At 44.1% G+C, this 15,747-nt stretch overlaps 2 protein-coding genes across 9 annotated transcripts in view; one reads left to right on the forward strand and one right to left on the reverse strand.

The window, feature by feature from the left end:
* SFXN1 (sideroflexin 1) overlaps window positions 1-7,176 on the forward strand; it is a 39,862-nt gene extending 32,686 nt beyond the window's left edge. For all 8 annotated transcript variants that reach the window (XM_058848593.1, XM_058848588.1, XM_058848589.1 and 5 more), the window contains 3 exons: window positions 4,773-4,822; window positions 5,471-5,518; window positions 6,797-7,176. In XM_058848593.1, the coding sequence (XP_058704576.1) occupies window positions 4,773-4,822; window positions 5,471-5,518; window positions 6,797-6,893 (195 nt within the window). In that variant the 3' untranslated portion in view covers window positions 6,894-7,176. The remainder of the gene's footprint in view (window positions 1-4,772; window positions 4,823-5,470; window positions 5,519-6,796) is intronic.
* Window positions 7,177-7,241: 65 nt separating this feature from the next.
* On the reverse strand, window positions 7,242-15,705 carry KIF20A (kinesin family member 20A). Its single transcript, XM_058848582.1, has 18 exons — window positions 15,543-15,705; window positions 15,044-15,133; window positions 14,808-14,927; window positions 14,226-14,364; window positions 13,951-14,138; window positions 13,717-13,861; window positions 12,805-13,002; window positions 12,463-12,574; window positions 12,290-12,361; window positions 11,642-11,785; window positions 11,399-11,564; window positions 10,975-11,142; window positions 10,286-10,425; window positions 10,087-10,189; window positions 9,220-9,427; window positions 8,744-8,835; window positions 8,353-8,490; window positions 7,242-7,514 (listed from the first exon to the last, which is right to left on the reverse strand). Exons 1-18 carry the CDS (start codon window positions 15,696-15,698, stop codon window positions 7,245-7,247), a joined length of 2,649 nt encoding a protein of 882 aa, XP_058704565.1. The 5' UTR covers window positions 15,699-15,705; the 3' UTR covers window positions 7,242-7,244.
* Between the last annotated feature and the right edge of the window lie 42 nt (window positions 15,706-15,747).

Consider the following 15,747-nt stretch of genomic DNA (forward strand, 5'->3'; position numbering starts at 1 on the left):
TAGAATTGTTCTAGGGGTGCACATTTCCTCTTGTGAAATAAACCTTCCTTGTACTGAGTCTTGGAATACAATTTATTGAGGGGAAAAAAAGAACATTCTAATAATGCTGGTTTTCTCAAGATAGCAATAAGGATGCTTTGCTTACCTGCTGTAGCAGAATTCTCAGTTTGGGAACAAAAACGATGGTAAAAATCTCTCTTGAAAATGGTCCTTTAAAATTTACTGGATGTAAAGTGCAGGGTAGGCATAGAATGGGAATTCTTTATCAAAGATTACTTATTTACTATATTCTTTTTATGCTAATGTAGCATGAAGTCAAACCCCTGGTGTTGGTAAATCCATTACCTACATCAACATCCTGCACTGTGTATGCATGAGAGGGTAAAGAACAATAATGGAATTAGTTACAGGGTTTTCTAACACAAGGGAAATAGTATTCAGGTGAGGAACCCTTCCATTTTTTACCAGTAAAAGTAGTTTCATCCTCACTGCTGATATCACTGATTTAATTACTTGGTAGCTCCAGGCAAAACCTCTGCTTCTGAGACCCACCCAAGAAGCCTAAGAAAATCTGTCTCCTTCCTGTTAGAAAAAATTAGGAATAAAATCATAGAGTGAGTCTGCAGACCCTGCCTTGGAAAAGTTTGTGTGGGGACAAGGAAGACAAGCAGGGGAAGATTTTGTTTGGAATGGTTTTGTTTGTCTAAGATAAAGCTTTCTAAAGTGTTTAAATTTTATCTCTGACTATTTCTACCCTTTGTGTCTCTTGTGCAGAGTGAGATTACCCAGTTAGACACCCCATTTGAAAGTGTTTCTATATTTATAAGGCAGGAACAGATTGCCTGGGGTAGTTGTGGCTGCCCCATCCCTGGAAGTGTCCAAGGCCAGGTTAGAAAGGGCTTGGAAAAACCTGGGATAGTGAAGGGGGTAGAACTGGACGATCTTTAAAGTCCCTTCCAACCCCAACCATTCTGTGATTGTCTTCCAGTCTTAAAACTTCTTTTTCCCTTAAGTGCTTAGCTTCCCTCCCACTTGTTAACAGAAAACACTTTTGCTCACAGTGTAAAAACAGGAAATGTGGTGTTTGAGTTTCAGGGTAAAAATCAGTGTGTGCTGCTTTTATCTCCTGGAAGAAGTGAGCCTGCAGGGCATCCAAACACACCACAACTTGTGATACTGTGATGTTCTTGAGAATGTATTGCCTGAAAAATTAACCCTTGCTAAAAAAAAAAAAAATAGGGAAAAAATTACTTATTATGTATTTGACATGTGAGAAATGTCACAAAGCCATTGCCTCAGCTGACAAATAAATGACATTTGTGAAGAAGCTGCAGCAATCTCAGGGTCTGGAGACAAATACCTGTTGTTTTTGTGTGGTGTAATCAACATAAGGGTGTTGTGAATTTTTCAGATCAGCCAAAATGAGCGATTTCTGCAGTGACTACTCAGTGGTCTCTGGTACCATCCTGACCGTTTATGCTCACCTGTCCTCTCCCTCAGCCTCAGAGACTGAATCCAGGTGAAACACTGCTCTGCACGTAGCCAGTGGTAGCACCTGGTAGAGATTACTATTAAACCCATTAAGGAATGAGCTGCATTCTTAACAAGCAGCTTCTGCATGTCCTGGTGGAGTTTGAGAAGCACCATCCCATCCCAGCACTCCACCACCATCCCCACACTGCTTTACTAACTTTACCCTTGGCCTCTGCTTCACTACCACTCTTGGAAATAACTCCTGGCTGCTTGCCAAAGTCTATTAAGCAACACACAAGGCCAAAAAATTGGCAAATGGTTGTGAAATTATTAAAGAAATTAGAAAGCTGGCCTGCAGTAAGACAGAGAGAAGGAAATGCTCCTGGAGTGTTGGTCTCAGAGCAGCCTGTCATCCTCTGATATTTGGGATAAGATGTAGGTCACATAGCCCAGCTCATCCCCCACGTTCCCACAGTGTTTTGCACCAAGGCATTGGTGTGAATTAACAACATTCCCAGAAGTTATTGCTAGAAAATGCCTCAAGAATGTTCTTGGAACACAAGCACCTCTTTACTGCTTCAAAAAGAAGTTGCCTTGAAAAAGTATTTTTATCTGTAGAAATGCTTTTGCCATAACTTTCAGCAGCAGCTTTGGGGCCTGTTTATGTTATTATGCAGCATGGCAGTAATTGATTGGGCTGCATAATGTCTATTTTCATTATCCCTACAGCCCCTTCATTATCCTGACCAGCTCTGTGCAGAGCCAAGTTATTTTACCTGCTGCAGCAGGAGGATCCATAAAAAACCTTGCCCTGAGGCACAGGGTTTCTAGATTTTACTTACCGGTAACTTTTCTCCTAAAGAAATAAGTTGGTTTTTTCCATAGAATCTTATGTAAGTTCCAATCAACACCAAAGTTTTTGTTTATATTACTACTCTTACACAGCTTTAGCTACAGCTTCTCTTCTGTCCTGCATATTGTATTAACATACAAGTTGATTCTAGAAGTTACTTCATATATTCTTGAAACAAGCTCCTTGGGATCTTTTAATCTGCAGCTAAAATCTGAATTCAAAACGGTTACAAAACCAGAACAGAGAGCCTTTTCCTTCAAGCATTGTTCTTGAATGTCTTATGCCCTGAAGTCCTCCATGCATTCCTAATTTCACTGTCATTTCATTTATTTATTTTTTCGAAAACAGGCATAGCTGGCCTGGGAAAGCTGACAGATTTTTAGGTCAAATGAAGAAAGGAGGCAGTTAGAGAAAAGCCAATTCTCCTTATGGCTTTTGTTTGCTTAATTATCATTTCTCCATTTTCTCTGTTTGTACTAACCACTAAAATGTCATAAAGACATCTGGAAATTAAATCCTAATTCATTGGGAGCTGCCTTCTTCCTGAGTTAAATGATAGTTCTCTACCACAGTGAATTCTTCTGCTCTTTCTCTTGTAGTTTCTCCATTTCCTCTCTTTGTGAGGGTGTGCAGCCTGCATTTGAATTTTGTTTTATTGTTTTACGTTGTTCCCTGGGCAACTCCAATTCTTAATTCTGACCTCCCATCTTTCTGGATTATTGCAGCCTGGTAACAGTCTTGAAAAATAAAGGCTGTCATTCATCTCAAGTTGGCAAAAAATGTTCCAGCACAGAAATTCCATGTTCTTTATGGAGTCTGTATTAGACATGTCTCTCTCTCTCAGATCAATGACTAACTCTGACAAAGGCATGAAACCATTTGTTCCTCTCAGGGCACCTTCCAACAGCCTTTTCCGTTTTAAAATTGTATTTGGGGCTTTTCTGTTACATACCTTGGGTCCCACACTCGCCCTGCAATGCACAGCATCCCTCTCCCTCCCTTCTGAGACAATGCAGGGTTTGGCTTGTGTTCACCACCTCTTGGCATGGACTCTCCCAGGGTAGGAAATGAAAATTTGGGGTGAATTTATCTCAGCTGAGGCTCAGATGGAGGTGTTTAGAAAATGCCAGAACAGCAAAGCTCTGCTGCCTTCACTCTTCACTCTTCACTCTTCTTGCTGTTGTGTATCCCTATTTGTTATCTCTTGTTGCAGGTTATTGCTGAATTGCAGTTCTTCCTGCACTCATTTCTGGATTATAGATCGACTCCATGAAAAAACAAATTAAAGAAAAGAGAAGCAGTCTTCTACATTGTTTCTTCTCCCCCAGACTCTGAAGAAATTTTCCTCCACACAGGCTCATTTTCCCTGCCTCAGACACTGCTGTGACCTCCTTCAACCCTGAGCTTTGCCCTCCTGAGCTTTCTACATTTCCTTTATCCATTTCTAATCTCAAACATGCCCAGCTTTTGTTCACCATTTTCCCCTCTAACTTCTACATCTTGAGAAATTCTTCTTGCAGGAACAAACGTCATCTTCATTGAAAACATCGCCCACTGTATCTATTGATCCTTCCTCCTGAGCTGTTTTGTTTTAAAATTACCTTTGTGTCTTCATGTCTGTCCTGCTCATAGTGGAGCAAGAGGCAGCAGTGTCCATTGAACAGCTCTGGGTTTACTTCATTAGTAATGAATTCTAACTAAAATTCTACCAATGAGAAAGACTGGATTCCTAAATAATTTTAAAAGCCTGCAAAAAAAAAGTTCTTGGCATGTATTCAGGTTCTGTAAAAGTTACAGAATTAATGAGGCATGTAGGTTATGTGTTGCTTTCTCAGCTTTGTTTTCCCAATCCTTCAACCCTTCTTTCCTTCAATAAAAGGTGAGCTCTTGCAGAACTGGAGTGTTGCTACAGGGACAAGTTCCTGCACATCAGGGGAAATCATGACAGGAGAAAAGGCTAAGAGAGGCAGATTTACATCTCCCTTATTTATGGCTGGTGGCTTTAGTTGCAGGTTAAAACCATTTGATGCCCCCAAAGGGAAGGAGCTGTAACTAAACAAGAGCTCTTCCTTGGAATGCCTGGGCAAAATTCCCTGTGCCCTGCAGAGGTGTGGCAGGACCACTCCAAATTTCTGCTCTGTTGGTGCTGTGGACTTGTGAGAATCAAAGCAGAGGCCCAGGAGCAGGTCCTGTGTCAAACTGCCACGCACTCCTTGGAGCTCCTATGGGACTCTTACTCAGGATCACCCTCTACATTGATTCCCTTGGGAATTTATTTGCTGCTTTCCAAAGGGATTTGGCTCTCAAACTGGAGCTCAGCATGAAGTCACACTGGTCAGGGTTTTGCCTTCACATCTCAAGAGTCTTTCAGGTTCAATCTGTCTCTTGTAAAACAAGAATTCCAGGAAAAATCCACACTCACTCTGTATGGTTTTATTTTCAACAGAGATTTCCTTGGCTGAGCGCTCCCATTCAGGTTGGATTAGTTGGAATATGGTAAGTGGTTTCTTTGGGTTGGGTCTGCTATCTTAAGAGATACTTGTAGGGGGTTTGAGAATGCAGCAATATTTGCCTTTTTTTTTAAGGAATAAGGTTGAGAGAGTTGCTGGGGGGACAGCAGCTATTTCCATCTCTGTAACTGGTAAAATATCATGTTAAAAACAAAAAAGCCATTAGCAGGGAAGAAGCTGCCAAGAAAAGCAGAGGGAGGGAGGGAGGGAGAAAGGGAGTGGCAAAAAAAGGAATGTGGCAGTTTGATTAGAAAAGATGCTTTGGCTGCTACCTCTAAACAGTCAGTGGAATCTCATCCTGGAGGACTGATGACTTCTTGAAACATTTGGTTAATAGAGTTTAATTTGCTGTGTTCTGGCATTTTCTGTTGTCCTGCACACAAATGTAAGGCACTGTAAGGACATCAAATGTTATTTTAGACAAATTTGGGAGTGTGGTATTGAAACATTTAGTGCTCTGTGTAGGTAAATGATTTCATAAGGTAAAATGCAGTGAGAAATAGAAGTGACATAGCACTATGTGGAAGCTTACCTCACTGTGTACAGAAAACAAGCAAGCTTTTTACCTAAATCATAATTTTTGAATTCTGTTTTAGCACCCTAAATATTGTAAACCTGGTTTTGTCTCCTCTAGTCTCGTGTTTGCAACTCCCCTGTGTTGTGCACTGTTTCCTCAGAAAAGGTGAGTACTGCTGTGAATTATTGTCATTTTAATGTTATTCCAGATCCTGTCATGGTGCTGAACACAAACACGGGGTCATTGCCTACTCAAGCACAGTTTTAATTCCAATATAACAAAGGTGATAAACAAAAGAATATACAGAAAGGTAATAACTATGTTATCCATCAGTAATATAATATAGTTGTTTACAAACCCCAGCAGCTCAAGATGAGTTCTATACAATATGTTCATGTCCAGTAAAGTTATGGATGTGCTAAATACAGTCAGAGCCCATTTTATTTTCAGCTGGAAACTCTTCTAGTTATACAGAACAGCACTGGACTATCTGTGCTCATTTGTTATTTAATACTTTTCCAGACTTTTTCATCAATACAAAAATAGCTCAGTACTGAAAGCTGTCTTAGAAACAATATTCATTATAGCTGAAATCAGCTGAATATAGCTGAATGAGTTAGTTAACAAAAAACTTAGCTCAGTTTGGTACATAGTATGGACAGGGCCTTAAATTCAGCTGTCCCTCTCATTTTAACAGTGGTTGTTTAAACTCAACAAGCTGCCAGACGTACCTTCAACAACCCAAACTTGAGTTCAGTCCATTAAAACGCTGAACAACTAAGGCAGCTTTTGACTTCCAGAAAACAATAGCCAATCCCCAGTATTGTTTGAGTCCAACAAAGCTGCCTGACACCATCTGTCTCCCTGCTTGGCCTAGGACAGAGAACTGTGGTAAACAAGTGTCACTAGGCTACCTGGAGATGACTTAACAAACCAACCCAGCACACATGCTACAGTTCTTGATTTCAGCCAGGGCTCTCCAGTTCAGAGGAAGATTAGACCTTGAACTGTGTTCAGGAAATTGCAGCTGTTCAAATGACCTGGCTGCTTAATTCACTTTACTGTGAACCAGCTCTCAGGAAAACAAACCTGCTACTCAGCTGAGTAAAATCACGTAGGATATTAAATAGGCAAATGCATTATATTTAATAAAAACTCTTTTAGAAAGGTAAGTTTCTACAGCCAGCAACAACCTGAGCAATGAAGTGGATCCTTACCCTCATGAGAGTAGCAACAGCTATTTCCTGACTCCATCGACTGTCCTACTGCCCTTGAAGCAGGGATTCATGTGCCCTGGCCTGTAAACCTGCTTCCTTGATAAGATGTTTTAAAAGATCTGAAAACTCTTTTGACCAGGTAGGAAGTTTAACCAGATGCATTTCCATCTTATTTTCCCTTGTGGTGCTCATTTGATGTAACCCCTTTGCTGTTTCTTTTGCTCAGTTCGATGTCGGTGTCGCACTTGGAGCCCGATTTGCAAGCCAGGATCAAAGAAAACAGCCCTGGCCTAGAACGTGTGTACTTCAATAAAGGATTATAACTCAAGGAAGGCAAAGTATCTTTCAAGGAAACACTTGTGAACTTATTTTTTGAATTGTGTGCCAACACAGACAAGAACACACCTTTATCTTGTCCTTTTGTTAAACAAGTTTGATCATCTGCATTATTTTACAGTTAAAGACTTTCCTCAGTGTAGTGTTTAAATTACATAAGGCCACTTTGTCCACTTTGGTATTGTTTAAACGTTTAAACATACATATGCAGAGATGTTTACATAAGTTCTCAAGCAGCTACAATAACAATAAACAAGCGCACAATGAAAACCAAATGCTATTATATTGGATTTGCCACCTGTTCCAGTAATAGCGGGGCAGGACCTCCTTTTGAAAAGTCACAGAGCAACTGAACGAAGTTGCCAGCCTCTGGCAGCCGCAGGACGGGTGGCTGAACGTGTCAGGATGTTGTGCAGGAAGGGCTTTTTGCCAGGAGGCTGATTGGGCTGCAGGTTTTCCCTGTTGGCACAGAAGCGTTTCTTGAGGGTGGACGTTGGCGCCTGCAGTTTCTGCACCGTGTGGTACTGCTCAGCAATGCAGGCCGCCTTCTTGCGCAGGTCCAGCTTCACCAGCATCATGTTGTTCTGCAGCTCTGCCAGGGTCTGGTCCTGAGGAAGGCAAGGAAAGATGTATTTTAGATTTAAAAAAATATATAAAAATATCAAATCATAGAAAGAGAAGCCCATTCCTAGTTGGAACAGACCTTAAGGATCCTCTTGTTCTCTGCTGTGGACAGGGACAGCTTTTACTAGACCAGCTTGCTCCAAGCCCCATTCAACCTGGCCTTAAATTCTTCCAGGGATGGAGCAGCCACAACTTCTCTAGGAAATGTGTTTTCATTTCTTCAGCACCCTCACAGTAAAGGATTTTTTCCTAATATTTAATCTCAAGTGTGAAGCTATTCCCCCTTGTCATTATCTGCTCTCACAAAATCTCTCCAGCTTTCTTGTAGACTCCCATCACGTACAATGACAAGTTGTCTTAACTCCCTGGTTACTGTGAACTGAGGAGGATAAACTGCCTTTTGCCAGAATTCACAAATTCTTCCAAATAAAACCATGCATAAAAGCTTCAACAGTGTAGCAGTTCAGTAACATATAGGAACAGTAAGGGTAGGACAAAGCTGTCTCCATCCTGCTACAAATATGCTGCCATAGCAACTGTGATGGAGTGGATAAGGAAATGAGAACTCTAAATTCTCCTACTTTAAGTACAGGCTGCCAGTTAACTGAACAGGAACAATTTGGGTCTCCTGTGGAGAGGTAAATACACAACTGACTCAGCCATTGAAAAAATCAGCAGTAGAGCTCCCTTCAGAAAATATACACTAGCGAATAAATCATTTTTATTTGCAGCATCAAGAACTTTGGTTGCTCTGATTATGGCAAAGCACACAGATTAAACCCCTCTCCCCCATGCAGCAGCACACCAAAGCAGACACATCACCTGTCTTGCCAGGATGTCATCACACGTGCCCAGGGCTTCTCGCAGCTTCCCTGCCCCTGTGCTGTGGCAGCACGCCCGCTCTGCAGATTGGAGAGACTCCCCAATTTTTTGTAGCTCTGAACGCAGCAATCTGACATTCTAGAAGAGAGGGGTTTAATGCAACAGCTGGTTTTGGCACTGCTCTGCAAACAAAGCCACTCCAAGGTAATTCAGACATGCAACGCTGAGGGAGGATCCCATCTGAGTGATCACAGATTCAATAACTCCCATAAATTCAACAAACCCATTCCATTTGTTTAAAAACCTGGAAACAGCAGCCCCAAACACTGTGTAAGCTGGCAGCCCCTTTGCCCTGCATATGTTCTTTTCTGTAACTCAGAACTGGAGTTACCTTCTGTCCATCCTGCAGCTTCCTGTCCACATCCATAGTAATGGGTTTGGCAGAGGGAGGTGGCTCCACTAATTTCTGGTATTTGCGCAACTCTAGGAACAGACAAAAAGTGAGCAACAGGACATTGATCAACTTTCAGTATTCCTGAAGTTCAGGACTTCCCTTGAGACAAGCTGCTACAGGCAAGCTGGCAAGACCTTTTGAGTTTGTGCACAAAGGCACAAACATTCCAGGCTTCTCCCATTCACTTAGACAATGGGACTTAAGAATTTGAATGGAAAGATAATCCTGCCCTAAAGTCCATTTTCCTGTGAAAATGAAGTGAAACTGCCCATCCAGCACATTATTCCTGTCACCTACAACTCAGATTATGTTTTCAGGGTGTCTGAATCCAATATACCCTGAAGAAAGTCTTTCTAACCCTGCACAAAGATCTCTCAGTACAGTTCAGAACTGTTGCAGTGTTGCTGCCATACCTGCGCTTGTGGAATTCAACTCCTTTTGACACTGCTCCAGCCTGGCTTTGGTGTCTGCCAGCTCTTGCTGCAGAGCAGATGAGGTGGCCGCTCGCTTGGATCGACGTGCACTTTGTTCCACGTCCTTTTGCTTGGTATCCAGGCTCTCCAGTTTTTGTTTGGTCTCCTGCAGAGCAGCTTTGAGCTCCAAAATCTCCTCGTCACGCTCCTGAGAAAGGAAGTTTGTTCAGACAGTCAACAAGATTTTCATAGCACAGCTCGTCTGAAACTTTCTATGTCTTTATTCCTGGAGAATTTCTCAATCTCACACTTCACACATTGAATCCAGACTTTAAGGCCCTTTTAAGTGAACACAGCAAACCCATTTCCTGGGAGCCTAAACTGCTTTTTTACAGGCTCTAAAGAAGAGGGATTGTTTTGAGAGTTGGCATCTTTGGAGCAGCCTGCAACAAGTCCCAGAGGTCACTGAAATGCCATAGGCATGAAAATACGGACAGGTCCATACCCATCATCACAACTAAGAGCAAGAAGAGAAACTCACACAACTTGTGTGAATCTGAAGAGCCCAAATCAAGCCACTAGTGAAAAGAGTAATGGGGGGAGAGAATCATGTTGAACAAATGGACGAGTCAGGATGGTTGTACATTAGCTTCCAGACTGAGCATTCAAAACTAGGAAGCCTAGTGGGCTGCATAAAGTAGAAGACAAGAAAAATTGTGGATCAAGAAATTAAACAATATCTCAAAAAATACCTCAGAAAGCAAAATCTTTCACTTTGCATAAAGATCTTCCTGGACCAAAGTATCCAGAGTCCCTTCCCAACCCTACTGCTGCTGCCCTGATGTCATTGCATTGCCCTGAACAAACCTGCATCTTCTCCTGGTAGTGGTCAGTCAGTAACTCCTTCAGGATGGTTATTTTACCCTCATACAGTTCCTCCATCTGCTCTCTTTGAGCATCCACGTGTTGGCTACAAAGAGAACAACCAATTCCATGTCAGGATCTGGCAGTTCTTGGTGCTGCAGCTCATCCTGAGCACAGGGAGGGAGACCAGCACAGGCTGTACCTCCACCACTGCTCCTTCTGTTGCATGTGCTCCAGCATCTCGTTGCAGATCTCCTCACGCAGGCGCACCTCGAGCTGCAGCTTCTTCTGCCGCTCCTGCACCAGCAGCTCTCGTGCAGCTTCAACCACACGCAGCAAGTCCTGCAAGAGGGACACAGCTCCACTGCCCACACTGCACAGCAGAGCTAAGACCTGGAGTAAACTAAGTGATCCCATGTCTGCAGGATGCAGTGATCTAGGTTTAAGGGTTTAGTCACTTGGAGAGAGAAGTTGCCATGGTTTGCTACCTTAACACATGACAGCTTGAGTCTCTTGATTTCATCTTGATCTTCAGCTATCCCAGCTGCCTGCTTTGAGTATCTAGGAAGTTTGATTCTTTTTTCCCCATTTAGCCTCCTGTTCTGTATGTTTTCTAGATTTCCCTTACAGGTCTGCACCTGCACTGTTACTGCCACTATTCCACAGATGAGAAAGTGCTTCCAAATTCAGCATGTGTGTCAGATTTAGACCAACTACAGAATGTTTTTTTCATGGATTCCCAATTTCCTTTGTCCTATATCCTTCTGAGGCTGTGTGTCTTCTCTCTTGGCATAGTGCTGAGCTCCAATCCCAGCTCCCCAGGCTAAAGCTAACAGTCATGTTCTTGACCTTGCATCCACATTAAAGGCTGTAAAACAAATCACAACCCACCTTCTTCTCATACATGGAGACATCTGCCTCATCATTCTCAGTGTCGTCTTCTGATTCCACATCTTCCTCTGGCTCTGCCTCTGGCCCCTGGCTGATTCGCCTGTTGTGTTCTTTGATGATGGATTGTAAGGATGGAAGTCCCAGCTTTGTAGGAGGTGCCTGAACAAGCTGAAGGGGGAAAGACCAACCATGATCAGTCTGCAAAGCCTGGAAGTTGCGTAGTCTTTAAACACAGCCCCTCTCTGCAACCCTTTCAGTTCAGCAGAATCTGGAGATACTCTGGAGCCAAGAACCACTGGAGAAGCACAGGGAAGATGTACAAGCATTCCCCCTCTCCTTGTGGTGGGAAGGGGCCGAGTCCCACAGAAGCAAGAGAAACCCAAGCTACCCTGACCATGCCACGATCCTGCTGTGTGTTACTCACCTGGCTGGCAATGGCTGAGAACTTGGCTACGTGCAGGGTCTCATCATAGGTGGATGCACACTGGTTGATGTTGACAATCATGCAGGAGCGCCCGCGCCCGCTGAAGAAGCCCTGGAACACGCGGGTCAGTTTGCTGTCCCGGAACGGAACCACTGCCTGCTTTGTCCTGTGGGAGAGACAGCAGTGAGCTGGGAAAGCAGAAAAAGAAACCCACATCCCCCCTCTGGAGGTGTGGATGCTCACCTGGCCTGCTGGTTCTGGCGGAGGGCGGCGATGCAGCGGCCCAGGGTGTGCAGGGAGGTGTTGATGTTGTTGGCTTCTTTCATTCGGTCCCCGCTTTTCTGGTCCTTGCAGCGCTCAGACCCTGCCAGGTCACACAGGGATAACCTGAGGGAAACACAGTGATGTTCACATCACTTACAGGGTTTGTCCTGCCATAGCAAGTTTACAGTTCAGGCACCCTGCAGTCACCTTCCCAGCTTCCATGTACAGACCATTCTTTGGGGGTGCCTGGGCTGTTAATGGATTGAAGGCCCTGCCCTAAGTGTAGGTGTTACACAAAGTAGCAGCAAAATGAGTTTTGAAGTGTCAACTTCAAAAATCCTTTGCTAGTGTTCAGAATAGCCACTTTCCAGACAACTACATGCACACATTGCATCATCAATAATGCAATGGTAGGGATGCTCACATTTACTTTCACTCAAAAAGCCTGAGAACCATCTCAAGTTGTACCTTGCAGTACTCTTCAAACTCCTGTCAGTTCCAAGACTTAATATAGGGAGTGTACTTTCAACAACACCATCATCAAGATACTTTCCATGCCTCAGGCTCTCAACCAAAGAGACAAGAAAGTTGAGATTACACCCAAATCCTAAAAAACATGAAACTTACTCGCTGATTTTTGGAACAACATCACTGCCACCTCTTTGCAAGTGCAGAATCCGAATGGAGAACACACAGTGACTGTAAAGAAACATGCAAATATTAAAAGAATTTTTAAAAAGCAAGCTTTAAAAGCCCCTCAGAATCGTATTTCTGCCTAAACAATCCCTCTCCCTTCAGACCTGCGACTGGAGTTCTGGTTCATGTGGGTGCTCGCAAAACTCTGGTTTTTCCGACCCAGTTTCAGGAGCTTCCAGGCCTCATCAGCATCCCGGACATTGATCCAGTTCAGATCTGGAGAACAAACATGCATTGGGCACAGCAGTTGAGAAACTGGCAGAAAACTTATCTTAGCCCCAACCTCACCATTGCAAGTCTCAGACATCAACAAATTTGACAATCCTGTAATCCCAACATCACAGTTCTCTGTGGGGCTCTCCAGCACATCACTGCTAAGCCACCCACCCACTCAATCCTAAAGCCTTCCCAGCAGGCCACTAAAACTCTCTTGCAGGTAAATCTACCTTTCACATAGGGGTTTCCAGTCTGGTCCTCACAGAGCCGCAGTGTTTGCCGCTTGCGGTTCTGCCCAGGTAGAGCTGGTTCCAACAAGTCATAGATTAACTCGTTGTAAATCTCAAAGAAGGAGACCCAGATGGAGAACTGCACATCTGTGCTGGTGAGTGAAATGTGATCCAGGTCAGCCCAGCAAGGGCCCAGTTCTGGGGAAAAAAGAAAGAAAACAATTCACAACTGCAGCTTTTCATCAGTCCAACAGGAATGGTTTGGTTCTAGAGCAAGATACTTTCTTCAGCAATCAAAACCACCCCAGAAACAAATCCTTCTATTTACCTCCTCCCATTTTTAACTTAATGCCCATCCCCAGTGAGACAGCCTAACGTTTCCTCTAACAGTATCATCTTCTCTGGGGTAAGGACTTTTTTATCTCAATTTTGACTCCAAAATTACAAGATATTTCAAACATGAACTCTTTCCAGCGTAACTGAAGTTTTAGTCCTTGTTATCTCAATCACTCCATGCTTCTGGATACCTAAGCAGCTGGTAGTTCCTGCATTTGATAGTGAGAGCACAAGTGCTCAGTGAAGCCTGTCACTTGGACATCCTGCTTCCCAGCAATCCCCATCTCGCAGCAATCAGCTGCTCAATAACCACGTTCCTTGAATGAACTGAATGTCAGGTAATTTTTCATTTGACAAGGCTTGGTTATTATGAAGTGGTGAATTCTTCTGATATCAGCAAAATGTATGCAAAGAGTTCTTCTGATGTGACATCTTTCAAAGGGAAAATCTGTGTGGCTACAACACCTGTGTTGTGTTCCTTACCCACAACCCAGCATCCAAACAGCCATCACCCTTTTCTTCTCCCATCCTCCAGCAAAAAGAAGCAGGTAGTACACAACAGGCATCCAGAAATACCTTCTGTCTGGCTGAGGTCTGAATGGTTGGTGAGTTGGCTGGATGAAGACAGACCAGCAACTCCACTGTCAAAGCTGCCACTGGTGGTGGCCTGGAGCTGAGATTCAGCACTTTGACTCCTCTTCAGTGGCGTTAGCAGCTCCTCCTTGAAGGAAACAATGAAGAGGAGCAGGCAGGTAGTGTGACAGTGCCCCTTACCTCTTGCTGTTGGACCCCCAGGGACCCCATGCTTACCTCCCAGAAACCCCCCTGCAGCATCATCTGCTTCTTGGTCTCCTCCTGCCGCACCTGCCTGCTGTCCAGCCAGCTCACCTCGTTGGAGAGGACAGGCTTCAGGTCCATGGCCTGGTACAGCCGGTCCCCCACACTGTTGAAGATGGTTGCCAAAGAGCGAGGCAGAATCCCCCCATCTTGGGTGGTGCCTGCAGCAAGAACAGCAGCAAAGCTGAGGGTTCAGAGGCAGAAGACAGAAAACAACTCCTTCAACAGGTCCCTGGTGCTTTTCTTACCCTGAATCGTGTGAGTCTTCCCTGAATTGGTGATGCCATAGGTGTAAACCAGACAGTTCTGCCCACTCAGCACATCCTTTATCACCTGCTTCATTGTCTCATCAAAGAACAATTTCTGCCCCACCTCTGGTCCAAAAATCTACAAACAAGACACGGAAAAAATGGCTTCATGTCGATCTTTCTTGTCCTTTATGATGGTTGCTCAAGTGATATTACATGGTCCTTTGTTCCCTGCACTAGCCACAAGCAAGAGACCTGCCAGTAATTGCAGCTGACCCCCTACAAAAATAAGCTGCTCATTTGTTTAATCCATTAACATCTCATATCACTGCAGCCTCTAGTCTGTTTAGAGCTCCATAAACAGGAGTTTGCCATTTGCTGCCAATAAAGAGTTGTCAGAAACAGCTTAGAAAGAAAAAAAAACTAATAAGACAGCAACTAAAACCTGAAGTAGAAAGAATTGTACAAGATTGCAGAGTTCAGTCAGTGCCTTGGGGTCAGTGGACAGGAACAAGACTGCTTTTCAAGCTGCAAAGCTGGTTTAAATCACTTCCAGATGGGTTGTTTGTCCCAGCTACCTACCCGGGTGAAGGAGAATCTGTGCACTGCTTGTCCCACTCCTCGCTCCGTGCTCCGCATGGTGAAGGAATTCTTTGGAGCTTTTAGAATAAGGGTTTCTGAGTTCTCAATACAGACACAGCCCTAAAGAACACATAAAATCCATCATTGCTCCTTAGAGGAGGATAGACAGCAAAGGACAACAGCATCTCCCAGCAGGCACATAGCCAGCTCAGACTCTGCTTCTTTCAGTACCTCACCTGGTCTTCCCCCTTTTCCACTTCTGTAGATTTCAGAGGTCGAACTCTGAGGTAGACCTTTAATTTTCCATTATTGTCTTCAGCTACAGCCTGCAAGAATCAGCACAAGTTAAATATGGCTGCCAGAGAGGCAGCACACAACCCCCCATGGGCACACTGAACAGGAACCACAGTATGGAAAACACATGTTGGCTATGCTGCTAGGGCTGAGGAACTCCTCTGGTCCCAAAATCACCACCAATGCCAGAAGGTTTCTTAGGCATTTCCAAGCACACCCACATTTATTTTGTTTGTTTATCTAATGGATCAGACCAAAAAGCTGAAGGCCTGACACCAAAACCAAGCATCAGCCCAAGAGGCACCTGCTGCCCCCTGCTCTCTCAGGAACTGCTCCCCTCAATGCAGCATTTTGTTCCTGTACTACACCACCTTTTTGCAGAGAACAGCAGCCATGGTTTAAAACACTGCCCTGTTTGTGACAGAAGAGCTCCAACCTCACCTGAGAGCCCTCCAGGTTTGGGGAGATGGCAGAGAACTCCGGCAGCAGGTCCTTGCGCAGGTCAGCCCCAAACCCTGTTGCTGTGGACTCAAGCACAGGGGAGGCTGCAGCTTCATCATCAGAAAACAACCCTGGGGAGGCAAGTACTTGTGCCATGGTGCCTCACAGGGCTCCTGGGGAAAAAGGGGCACAGGACAGGGCAATG

The sequence above is a fragment of the Poecile atricapillus genome, chromosome 13 (genome assembly GCF_030490865.1).
Source record: "Poecile atricapillus isolate bPoeAtr1 chromosome 13, bPoeAtr1.hap1, whole genome shotgun sequence".
Lineage (NCBI taxonomy): Eukaryota > Metazoa > Chordata > Aves > Passeriformes > Paridae > Poecile > Poecile atricapillus.